This window comes from Poecilia formosa, unplaced genomic scaffold, assembly GCF_000485575.1.
Source record: "Poecilia formosa unplaced genomic scaffold, Poecilia_formosa-5.1.2 Scaffold71, whole genome shotgun sequence".
Lineage (NCBI taxonomy): Eukaryota > Metazoa > Chordata > Actinopteri > Cyprinodontiformes > Poeciliidae > Poecilia > Poecilia formosa.
The window spans coordinates 1,192,166-1,205,691 of NW_006800010.1; the positions used below are offsets into that span (position 1 = coordinate 1,192,166).

The 13,526-nt window shown below is 38.3% G+C and overlaps 1 protein-coding gene across 30 annotated transcripts in view; it reads right to left on the reverse strand.

Annotated features, from left to right (window-relative positions):
* Positions 1-13,526, reverse strand: part of kiaa1217 (KIAA1217 ortholog) — a 120,905-nt gene that overhangs the window by 38,749 nt on the left and 68,630 nt on the right. The window contains exon 1 of one of the 30 annotated variants that reach the window (XM_016673158.1): positions 3,722-3,833. The exons of the other annotated variants lie outside the window; for them this stretch is intronic. Coding sequence (XP_016528644.1) covers positions 3,722-3,724 — 3 coding nt within the window. The 5' untranslated portion in view covers positions 3,725-3,833. Of the gene's footprint in view, positions 1-3,721; positions 3,834-13,526 lie in introns of those variants that run through there. 30 annotated transcript variants of the gene reach the window in all.

The window sequence follows — 13,526 nt, forward strand, 5'->3', positions numbered from 1 at the left end:
TTCATTGTTGTTACTCTACGACTGAGAACGCAGAATGTAGAAAAGGTCATTTACGCAGCAATGTTGGTGGTTCTAAATGCACTTGGTGCACTTTAGAGTTATGACAACCCTTCTGTCAAAGCAAATGCACTAAAGTGTTATCACAAAAAGTGTGAACATATATCATTACACTATTACAACATTATTAAGCAACAATTTGGTAATGTTGCTGTGATGTGGTAGGTACTGCAACTGAAATTCTTCATTTCATGGTGCCATCACGGTTTAATGTGTTTAAAAGTTTTGGGCATTACCACTACCAAAGCAAATTGATGAAACAAAAGTGGATTTTATTTTTAAATAACGCTAAAATCTGTCAGTAAAAAAAAGAAAAACTTCTTGGCTCTTCAAGTTTAAATATGCCAGGAATATGAATAATTTTGAGCTTACCAGAATATTATCAGTTTGAATGTAATGAAAACACAGCTGTCCCAGCCAACAGCTTTCAGATGTGAAAACCGCGACTGTAAAACCCTTTTTCAGCCTTCTTGGACCTACAGTGCATTCCATCCCACACTCCAGTCAAAATTGTGCAGCCTGTGAGTCCCTGTTTTACACCGCATTGACTTTGACAGCTATGATGAATGTGAAACAGAGACATTGGCGTTAGCTTCAATACTGAAATATGGAAAGGTACAAAGTCTTGAAACAAGGCTGCTAGGAGGCAATATGTCTGAAAAATAACACCTGAACGTGTCAAAAAAAAAAAAAAATCTGAAAATGGCGTGTTGTGTGGTGAGCTGCAGCCAATGCCAGTAGGCTGTTATAAAAGGTCCATGTTCAATAGTCACTGTGATTAGAGAATGTTAGAGAAGGTCTAGAAATAACTTGGTGCCTAATCAGAAATCTCAGTTGTGTGGCTGGAGTTGCAGCCAACCTTTTCCTCAAGTCATCAAGCATTTGCTCCTAAATTTGCCTGAATGCCATGCATGAAGGGAGCTTTATATGACATGGATGTCAAGACTAATGCAGTGTGAGCAAGCAGTGATCAGGCAAACAGCCACGGTTGTGGAGGAAAAAAAACAAACAAAAAAAAAACAGAGAAGGCTGGAAGTAGTTTGGTTGCCCTCTGTCTCTTTGTGTGAGTCTGCTTGTACGCCCATGAAAGAGTAAGAGGGATGTAAAGAAGGACTGGGTGAGTGCATGAGTGGCTCGGGCCATTGTTCCAGAAAATGTGAACTGAACACGGGACATCCTGCAAACATTTATGCAACAGTCTGCTGTCATCATGAAGAAAGCTCAGGTCTGTGTGTTGAGGTACTGTTCAAACAGAGCAGGTCGGAGCTGTCAATTCTACATTTTCAACTCGTCCATAAAAGCTTTTTTACTGCAACTTATCACCTGTTGTGAGTCTTTAAAGAGCTCTTTAAAAGCAAAGTGGCTATGTTTTATGATTTCTTAAAGCAATGCAGATGAAGTTATGTCATCCCGGCGTCGTCTTGGCTCCTGACGGACAGGCTGCCACGCGGAGCAGAGCTGGAACGATTAAAGTAAATTATGATTGTTAAGAGTAATAGCGGATCCCAGCAGGAGCCTGCTGTGTCACTCATGGAGATTTAAGTATAGACGTGGCCTCAAAGGTTGCCGTTATGCACACCTCCTGCAGCCAGTCCACACAAAGCCATCTGATTGGTGTCTACGTTCTTATATAATCTACAGTATATAACTTGAGTTATAATGACTTTCTCTTACACAAATCCTCTTTTTACTGTAAGGAGTGGACATTTGTCTGACATTTTTCCACAAACCCCATTTGACCCGTTAGCTGCAGCATGTCTCTATTAAATGTAATCCAGCTTTTCTTTTATATTTTGTCACATTTAACAACAAAAACAATGCATTTTGTAAAGATTTTGTTTTAGATAAATAAAATTCTCTGCATGATTGTAAAGTGGAAGGAAACTGTAAATGAGTTTTTAATAAGTAGAATATTTGGGCGGCATGTCCCAGCTTCTAGAAACTGGCATTTTCACAACACCTGAGCTGTGAATCTCTGACACTCCTCCAGAGTAACCATGGACCTTCTGCTTCAAAGTTTAATGTGCTCCTTGTCTTTCTGTTAGGATTGATGTCCTTCTCTTTCCATGTTGGGGTGATGAAACAAATGGTACCCTAAAAATTTTTCAAAGCTTGGGATATTGTTTCATAACTTAGCAAATGTTCTCAGGTAAATGTCTCTTGGACAAACGTCTTCAGAGTTCAGAGAATAAATTAGACATTTAGGAATTATCTAAGGGTATCAGAGTTAAAGGGGGTCAATATAAAATGCATACAGCAATTTTAAGGTTTTGTTTACCAAAAAAAATTAGACAATGTACAATTTTCCCTCCACCTTAAAATTCTAAGTCTTGTTTTTACTGGTTTATCACATAAGATTATTTCAAACAGAAAAGTGATGGTAGAATGTTATAAAACAACAAAAAAAAAAGTTCAAGGGGTGTAAATACTTTTCATGGTCCTACTGTATCATCCAAAGATACCAAACAAAGGTCACCTGTGGAGGTGTTTATCTGAATACAATAGAATGTATTCACACGTCTGCTATGTGCACAACCAGAGCAAATACACACAAGGTAACCAGAGAAACATGTTTTATTCACCCGTTCTATATGGTGGAAAGAATGCCAACAGAGGACGAAGAGGAGGTTGTTATGGCTTTAAAAATGCAAACACTGATGTTGGGAGCACGACTTTTCACTTAAGATGCTAATTTGGCTGGAGCTCTGGGGAGAAGACGTACAGCTTACGGTAATTACCGGGATGTGAGCTCAACAGCAAACTCATAAACAGAACAAGGCGGCTTCAAGAAATGGTGTAACTTTCTTTTTTCTTCTTCTTCTTCTTTTCATTCGAACACATTATTTCAATGAAAGAGCAAAGCCTGGGAAAATTGATGTGATAAGAGAAAAGTTCAAGCCGGACTGCCCTCATCTCCTTAGGATAAATGTGTTTATGTGTGCCGCAGAGACAGTGTTCAGCAGAGCGAGAGTTAATTGAAAATCAAGCGCATGAGTCTACAGAAAGCTCCACATGACTGGTCTGCACTCTGTCTGTGGCCTGACGATCAGCCTTTGTTTTCTATACTCTAAAAGACATTATATCAAAATTCCCCAGTCATCCATTCCCATTCACTGCAAACACCACCCTCTGTCCGCTCCCTCCACCGATGCATTCCTCCTCTAATCCTTTTGCTACAAACCTCGCATGACCTTTCACGGATGGGCTTGTTTGTTAATTGGTGTGTTAATTCAGATGACTTTATAGTAGTAACAATCAAAGCTTACAATAGAGAGGAAGAACGGTGCCAGAAAACCCAGTAAACATTAAGAGACCCTCGCAAAATTAAATATGCAAAACAGTAATAACAACTCTTATGCATTAATTAAATATCAGATTGAGTAGAAGGATAGCAAAATAATCTCATGCAAATCAGGATCGTAGATACAACACAGGTCATTACATAAGATAATAAGATAAATGAAGCATTACAAATATCTTTTAGACACCTTGTAAAAGGAGCTGAGAAAAAAAAACAAAAAAAAAACATATAAAGCATTAAATGCATTGCACACTGGTTCTGCTATTATTTGGCCTGTGCTTATTAATAGTTGACATAATATTCAATCTCCAATAATAAATGAAGCACAAAACCTGGTAGAGAGCTAAAAAATGCACTATTTACCATTTTTGCCAAGTTTCAACAGTCCACCAGTGAGTTCCATGTGAGACCAGAAACTCCTCGCTCTGAGAGAGAAACAGTCTCTTCCTGTGTTATCGTCGCAGCACTTGCTCTGCACAACTGGCCCCTGTCCTGCTCCCGTCCCTCTCTACTCCACACCATAGCGGATGCAGACACCGCCCCCTCCACCGCTACAACCATCTACCACGTCCCTAACGATCCAGCAGCAGCACATTGCAAGCAAACACACAATCCACAGTAGGAAGACAGCAGGGGGAAAGCCATTGTTTTTATGTGAGCCATTTAAATTCCACCATGACTGTCCAGCCTAAGTTATGGAGTGGCAGGGACTTATTGAATGTGTCTGAATATTTCTTACTTTCTTGAAGATTCAGAGGTTAAATTCTGGACACCTGCAGCAATCCTAAACTTCATAAATGAGACAAGTTGAAACAGACACTTGTATTTAATTAAAAAACAAACTGCTCCAACACTACAATATGGGTTTTGGTGTTGATGCAAATCCGAAGCTAGTCTTCAAACTCATAGGGCTAAAATGATAGACACACGATCGGTCTGATATTTGGTAAATTAGTGGGTTGACATGGTTGACAAAACGACTGGGGTGAATATTTAACACAAGTCCTGCAGTTGAGGAGGCAACTTAATGGTGGATCAGCAGCTTCAGGTACAGTTTAGACTTCTGCCAATTGTGCCATTCCTGGCACAGCTGTAAATCAGACGTTGCCAGCATTTCCACAAAATAGTCATAAACCAGGATTTTGATGGCAGACATAGTTACACGATCACTTTGAGTTTGTTTAGCAGGAGAGTTTGTGTTTTCTTTCTGACCTTAGTTCTTTTTTCCCATATAACAAAGGGTATTCCTACTTGTTCCATCAATGGAAGTTTCTGTGGCCAATGTTTGATAACTAACCTGCCAACACAAAATTGAGTATGCTATATTCTTTTCGTGAAAGGCTCATCTTGTTTTTGAGTATATTCTAATAAGTCATTACCAAATTTTTTTGCTTTTCAAAAAGTTACTTAAGCCTTGCACTAAAAACAGGCAGTTATAAAAGATAACAGGTCCAGACTTAAACCAAGACCGAAAGAACCCTTACTGCATGTAGTAATTTGCACACATTCAGTCTGCTTCTCACCTACCTACTATCCTTCTTGCCAAACAAACACATGCAAACTATTTGCTTACGGCTTGATTTGTCCCAACTTGCTCCTGGATATAGACCGTGAGACTGAACATTTAGGACAGCCCAGAACTGTGCAATAAGTGCTCAATTTGCTTACATGTGCAGATAAATCCTTCATGGTAAAACAAAAAGTGGACACAATTGCCATCACTAGTCAGAAAACTAGTTTTTGCATGAGTCACAGCTGTTTTTACAAAGAGAAACAAAGCTTTCTTCTCTCTTGTAAAAGGAAAATCCTTTGTGCTGTCTAGCAAACTGAAAGTTCGCAAAAGGAAGAGTGAAACATATGCTAACTACTTTAGGTATAGCATTTTTTTTAATGCTTGTTAACACAAACACCGTTTCAGTGCAGTTAGCTATCTAGATGTAATGAAGACTGGTCCAAGATAGCAGAGAAGGAAACATTGATGAAATAAACCTTTGTTACTGCCATGGTATGAGGAGCACCATCTCTGACTGTACAGCAAGTTGAACCTTGAAGTAAGTGGCTATGCCAGCAGAAGCCGACACTGGATTGCCACCACGCTCTGTAGCGTCGCATGAGAATTTGGTGTCAACAACATAAAGGGATTCAGGCGCGTCAGGCTGGTGCTGGTAGTGTAACAATGCAGGGAATATTTCCTGTGTGCACATTGGATCAATGAGCTCCAATTTATTTAAGTATTATTGCTGGTCCTGTCCATCTCTTGAAGTCCGCAGTATACCCATCCTCCGATGGGTTTTATCCAGGAGGAAAACGATGAGTATACTTTCTCGGCCTCCACGGTCATCGGATCTCAATCACTCGGAGCACCCTTTGAGAGGCGGTGGAAAGGTGAATTCATGTCATGGACGTTAAGCGGACAAATCTACAGGAACTGTGTGATATTATCAAGTTGATTTGGACCAAAATCACCAAGGAATGTTTCAGAAACATAGTTGAATATATGCCACCAAATAGGGGTCCATCTTAGTACTATCAATGTGCACCTAATAAAGTGGCACATGGGTGTATTTAAATAACTGACACAAACAATGTTTTTTGTTTTTTTTTTTCTATGGGAAACCAGTTATCTTGTAAGACACAACATGCTGTCAGGAATTCTTGAAACCAATTAGCAACTTCCTGAAGACTGCATGGCTTCTTTGTGCCGCATTTATTATACCTACTTTCTGCTTGCATGAGCAGATACTTAATAATTAGCCCGGGGTTTTAAAAGGAAATCACAGACAAGCACCTAACACTCAATTTTACTGTACTTTTCCCCCTCATATTTTTGCTGATTCGTCCAAAAACTTATTCCCAATCATCCACCTTTGTTCCAGTCAATTAACAGTAGAAACCATTAAATCTCTGGACTTATGCTTTAATGTGTTAGCGGCAACTGCACTTTTTAAACTGCAGTCTAAACAAAATACATGATCAATTAGTAGAAAATATGACAAGCTTGCGTATGTAAAGCATGAAACCCCAGTTGAGGCAAAAACATTAAGAGAACCGTGCCACACACTTCACATCTATCAAACCAATTAGTTACAACAAATTAGCTCCAAAAGCCAAGAGAAACTTTACTGCTGCAAATTACAGGTGCTTCCTATCATCCATGTCATCTTGCTTAGTGCAAGACAAATCTGTGCGCTCATTGTATTAGCTGGAAAACGTACTTCAAATATCTTATGAATGCGGCTTATTTGACTTTAAATAATTCAGCTGCTGTGCTGCCAACCCCATCCCTTTATCTTCACCAAGAGCGAGCCAGCGGGAAATAAAATACAGAGGATCAAAATAGGTTTGAGCCAGATGCTCAAAGCTGTGAAATTATCCCGGTACTCCTTCATCTCTGAATCGTCTTTTGAAGTGAGGCTCATTCCTTTGACGCAAACGAATGGGTCCAGATGTAGGATAGACTTGCATACCAAAGGTATAAATCGGAGGTCAAGGGGGAAAATTCAACCTATATATTCAAATACAGTGCCCACAACTATTCTTGCCAACATTAAGATGTTTACTTATGCTTTAAAAGTAAATTGGTAAAGCTTACTTTGTTCTTAAGAAGCTACTCTGTTGCTTCAGTTCTCTTGAACTTTGGAGATTTTCTCTATTTTTCACTGCTTGGTCATCATCCAGCCTGTTTGTCACAGTTCCAGTTGTTTTAGAGGCTGTCAATTATTGCTCCAACAGCAGATATGGGGAACTTCAGAGAAGTACCTAATTTCTGGCCTATGAATGTCTGGCTTGTGTGAATGCCATGTTCTTTTGTGTTTCTCAGGATGAAGGGAAACATAAAATGGGAAACATAGGAACATGAGTCCAATAGAAATAGGTCTTATGTCACATTGTATTTATACTTTAGGGAAGCGTGAGCTTTTGAATTAACATTTAAAAATCCCTACATTTTGCTTTTAACTTAGTGTTAAAAATAAATTTAAAAAAATGGTTTCCTTAAAAAGTGTTGTAGAAATTGGTTGGAGTAGCAAGAATTGCACTTCTTAAACATACTTCAGTTAGTCTTGGAGGCCTTTGCAAATATGAATGAAAAACATTTTTGGCAAGTTTCTTTTTGCTCCAGCGCTGTCTAACATCAACAGATATACTTTACTTATATAGAGCAGCTAGTGAAAATGCACACAACAAACAGAGGATAATTGAATGTTATGGGAAATTAGGATGTTCAGGGGAGGAAACATATATCAGAGTGGCTGTAAAAGATTAACCTTAACAGAATGAAATAAATTTATTTCAGACTTTACCCAAAGTCAGAAAGGTGATTTTCACATTGGCTTTGGCTGACATTTATGTAGTAAGTAATGATATCAAATTTAAATCCTTTGAAATGTGAGTTCAAAATAAGAGGTCAAATGTAAGCACAGTTATATCATCTGGAAACCCCAGTGATGGAGATATTGAGTTTTATTTTAGCAAACCCAAATTCTTTAGCTATCCCTTTACTCAACTGAAGTGTAGATTACATTTCACCAACATAAAAGTGCTATATAATTGACCCCAACATTTTTTCATTAACCAATCAAAACCAACAATGACGTCGACCAAAAGATGCTTAAATCTGCACATACTGGTCAAGAATTACTAAATACCAATGACTAACCAAACAACTAAATCCAACAACTGCCAAATCTGACTACGTTTAACAAATACGCTCAAATTAAAGCTATAAGCCACTGGTTTAAATGTTGTCAGATATAAGCCCTGTTCACTGTTGGTACTCAGATGTACTTTTCCACTGAAGACTTATGCTGGTGTTGAGCTTCAGCCACAACATTTACTTCTACCATTGCTTAGTAAACATGGCCAGAACCATAACTGTAAATTCAGACATAATTAATGCAAGTCGTCTTTACTCCAGAGTGATTCCATTATTGCTCTTCAATTCGAAATGCATTAGTCAGAATCATCACAAATTAAAACAACTTTTTGTTAAGTAATGGAATTGCCTCTTTGCCTTCTTTGTGTTGGCGTAGTTTAAACAGTAGGTTTTGTAAAAGGGCAAACAAGCTGAAGAAATATGTTAAATAACCAGCCAGTAAAACTCCTATGTTGACAAACAACATTCATGGTGCTCCAAAGGAGCGTAAGGGCACAAGGTTAAAAATGTCACTGCCTTTGCCTGTCAAGATGATCCAAACTTGTTAGGATCCTCATCACCTTTGCATGCCTTTTTGGGGTAGAGCAGCACCAAGTCAGACCGCTGTTGTTATCTTAAGTCAGTGGTTATACAGCTCTGTTTTTGCTGCAGAACCGGGCACAGAGAAGAGCTCAGACCTGATTAGCTGGTCTGATTAGTCCACTGGCGTTGCGTTTGAGACAGCGTGTAAAATTCTGTCTGGCTTGCCTCATTATCAGCATTGGTCAGTGGCAGGTCCATCAGGGCCTTCTGTCAGAGCAGCTTAAAACTCCCCACCCCTCCAACGACACTTGGGATTAGACACAGTTTCGGCGCCACTTGTCCTCTCAGTTGGGGTGCCGCACCCCTAAAAACAAACCCTATACCCCGACAAAACATCCTGGTTAACGATCCAGTCATCAAATGGACATCTCCATCTTTCTGCATCCTGTTTCTGTCAGATCATCATTTTATGTAGAAGCGGCAGCAAGAACAGCCCCTGCTGATTTGAAAGGTGATGTTTGGGTCCTAACATGTATCATTGTACTTTACATGACATTTGTAAACCAAGCAGCAGACCCTAAAGAAAGATTTACGACTCAGAGGTTTCACATCAAAACGCAATCTAAACTTTTTAGGTATGTATTGTAAAAAAAAAAATTGATTAAAAATACAATCAAATTAAAGTTATCTATAATTAACCTACTGCATTCAAGGCAAAATGTAACCAGCAACAGAAGAACATGAAACCATTTACTAGGATTTTAAAAGTTCCAGCTTTTATATTTAAATGAGTTATTCTGTGAAGTCCTACAGGGATGCTGAGGCAGCACTGGATATTAGTAACTTATCTTGGGTTTAGTATTTATTTAAAACCAGAGGCGATTCCATCCCAAGACTAATCCCAATTCAGTTCAGCTTTTCTTTAATCATGTTCCGATCTCTTGCAGGACGCTGCACTTGGAGTCAACATTATCTTGTTGACCTTGAATCTGTGAGGCAAGAGTGTAGCGGAGCCAGGAACCCACAGAGAAAAGAATGCGGGAGGCTGGCCAAATGTTGCTTAAAAAAGACTCAGGTGGAGGCTTTAAAAACTGCCTTTACTTTCTAAACTCCCATTTTCAAAGTTTTTATTATATTCAAACATGGATTAAGCTGCTAAAAAAATGTGGTAAGGTAAGGTCTTTTTTTCAGTGGTGCATTGAATTTATTATCCTCTTTTCAGACGCAGATCTGCGTCTGAAAAGAGCCCCTATACTTGTAAAGACCATGTTATAGAGTATACTCTATAAGATATACTCTATATCATGGTCTCTACAAGTATAGGCACTTTAAGGGCACTGTTTATCATTTATGTACCCATCAATACTTTTATATTTTCCTGCTTCATAGATAAACAGCTAATCAAACAAAGTTTGTTCTAAATTACTGAACTATTAATAGATTTTTTTTTTAGAAAATAACTACAAATTTTTAGGTGAAAAAGGGTTATGAAATGTTGCATCGTTGTAATCTATTTTCCCACAGCACATGTCCAAGACTACAGTGGTACAAAACAATAAAATGACAAATAGACCAGCAAGTATTTATTTGTATTTTTTTTTTACTGGCTACTGCTCTAAATCCAGCTGTTTTTTCCAAATAAAGCGTGCTCAACTTATCTATGAGGGCATCCAAGTTCCACTTTCTAAACCTAATCTAAAAGCAAAGCTGCAGAGTTTAAAATAACTTGACAACATGGGTCTGAGTATTTAGGAAAAGTTTAAGCTGAAGTGGAAGTAGGAAAGATACCCCAAATGCTCTGGAGCATTGCTTCAACACAATCTTAGGGCAACTATGTGGAAGGAATCTACTTAAACCGCAGATTACGACACTTTAAACGTCTTCAGAAAAATGCACATACATTAGACAAAACACATTACAGTAAGCAAAAGCAACAAAAAAATCAGCTCTGATCTGAATAAAACAACAGCAAAATGATTACAACCTGTTATATAAAGCAACATCATAAGAAAACAGAGCTGCTTTTGACTATCAGTCAGGCCTTTATCAGTTTCAATGTGCATGTTTACTCAGCAAAGCAGACTGAAAAAATATTATGTTATCACTAACATTGGAGGAAAGGTTTACATAAAAAAAACCTATGAAAATATCCTTGTCAGCAAAAATAAAAACTTGAATTCATAAGCACTGAATGCAGTTTTTATGTTCATATTAATTCAAATGAACAGCAGAATAATTTAAACATATTTTAAATAAGAAAAATGATCAGCTCTGTCTTCAGTTTCTTCTTCAAGTGATATTCCAATGACATTGATTTATTGATCTCTAAAGTGACATAATTCAGAGTTAATTCTTTCATCTTGTAACATACACAATCTAGCAAATGTCTGGATAGAAGAGTGAAGCTTTGTGAACTCAAAAACAAGAAATACTGAAGAAAGCCTTCCACGACCCTTAAATCAGTTAACCTTTCTTTGAACAAGCAATGAAAGATCTTCATGAAAGAATTTGGAAAATCACTTTAATTGGAGTGATTTTCACCTCAGGAAGTAAATGACTACAGTAATTGAAACGATCAAAAGGCCTACTACAATAATTTGTGCCCCCAACAATTTCCATAAAACCAGTTTAATTAAAGAATATACTTTAGGTATACTTTGCTTTTGATATGTTAAGAGTGTCGAGGATTTTCCTGGGGCATGAACACAATATGAAACAAAGGCACATTTGTCCTAAATACTCTTCAAAATTGGAAAGACACAGACACATAACTTTCAAGTAAGGCAAATGAGGGTTTATAAGTGCAGAAAATAGCTCCAACAAAATATTTTCTTACCTAAGCTCACATAGCCTGTGCAATAATGAAAAACCTGGAAATTTGATTCAGAAAAAGTTTCTCTCGCCATAATGCAAAGTGAAGATGATGGTGGGGGAGATAAAATAAACAATCCCTTTAAAATTCACTGTGAAGAGAAATGCAACACTTGGTAGAATAGAGGTCTCTATAAAAACAACATTGTTTTTGGCTTTTTGTACCAAAGATGCACAGAGAAATCAACCACAAGCCAAAATTGACTGATTTTCAGCCTGAAATCCCTTGAACTGTGACCACTCTTCAGTGTGGGAGGTGTAACGGAGAAAATAAGCGACTAAACTGTTTAGAGAGCTAATCAACAATAGGTGAAGGTTGTGTACTAAATCTGCCATTTTGTAAATTTTTGTTTTGGTTATTTCATACCTGACCTTTTCAGGTATCTTTCAGTCATCTACCACAGGCCTTCAAATCATACCCATCCTGGGGATATTTTAGTTAAGTTCCAAAATAATAATCCAAAATTGGTATGAGTAATGGTCTGCATTCTTCAGAATGATAAAATGAGTCTGCTAATCATGGTTAAAGGTGAATTTAATGTACTCTCGGTCAGTTTGTCTGCCTGTTGAACACAAAGGCACTTAGACGCTCCAAAATATCTGCTCCATTCTGTTCGAAAACTTGTTCACAGCTCATCACACACACAGAAACTGACACAGCCACAGGAAGGAATTTGGATTTTGTGTCTGTGTGTGCGTGTTTGTGATCGGTCAAGCAGCTCATTTAGTCGCAGTCGTCGCCCCTGGGCAGAGGCAGAAGGGTGAAGAGGATGTGTGGCAGTCTGGGCCAGTGGGAAGTTATCTCATCTCCCTTTGGGAGGCTTCCAGGTGTTTAGAGGAGGAGGGGGGGTTTGAGGAGTGGAGGAGATTAAACCACTTGCTTTTGTTGTGGCTTTAAGGATCACAGAAGTAGAAAAAGAGTATCTCATCAGTCTCCTCATTTCAGTCACTGTTGGGGCAGCCATTCAGAAAATACAAGGGTCATCAACTTTTCCGGCTCCTGTGATATTATCTTTCCAACCTCCGGCTGACCTTGATAAAACTTCCACCTATGTAACTCAAACCCAAGCAGACATTTCATTCTCGCCTCTGAAGCGTGCACTGCCACCGATGTGGCTTTTCCTGTATGGCCGGCATCTTTACACCTGCGTGGGAAAGGCAACAAATCATCCACTCTATCGCTCACACAGCAGTGCTACTGTGAGGCTTGTTTTCTGCTTGTGTTGTCTTGAAACTGAATAACACCTCCCTGGGATGCAAGATGACAAATGCTGCAATAATATCTTTGTTTGTACTTTGTTTTCATTTTCTCCTGCATCTGTTAGCAGTTACTGATTGCATTTCTCTTGAGAATGCCAATCAGATTATGCCAAGCACAGTTTACAATCACGGTTTCCTCTATTCATGAACCCCGAATTCACTTGTCAAATATTCATACTTGTATTCGTCTGCCTTATGGCAATATCCTGTAATAAATTCAAAGTAATCACCAGCAAGCTCCATCTCACCAATCCGAATAACAAACTTGCAATTAGCATTAGCTGTGCCTCTAATATCTGGGTTGATGAACTTTAAAAGCAACAAAACATTTTGTTTTCTACACTATCTTAACTTAGATTAAAGTAATACTACAGAAATGACCTCTTCTGAGGATACTGGGCTACATCTGTAACAGTCCATGTACTTGGAATGACCTAAAGTATATTTAGATACAAAATAAAAGAAAGAAGCTTGGGGCTTCCTGGAAGTAGGCAGCAGGCATCTGGTCTTGTAAAATTGAGATAATGATAGACCATGAGAGCCAAAACAAATGAAACAATTCTGAACATGTTACAGACATCACATCTAGCATCAGTCTTTATCTATAAAAATGTTCCACACTTGATTCAATGCAATGTCTAAAAATGTCAAAAATTACAAAGGCAAAGAAGTTGAGCAGCAACAACTAATACACTACAAAAAAGGGAATTTTGGGGGTATTAACTATTACCATACACAACACCATCCGCCTATCAATCTCCTGCTATATTTTTCCCTCATTTGTGAACAAGACCATGGAACTGGTGCAGATTGGTGATACATCTGCACTGTACCAAACTGTTTTACAGTGCAACTTGCCAC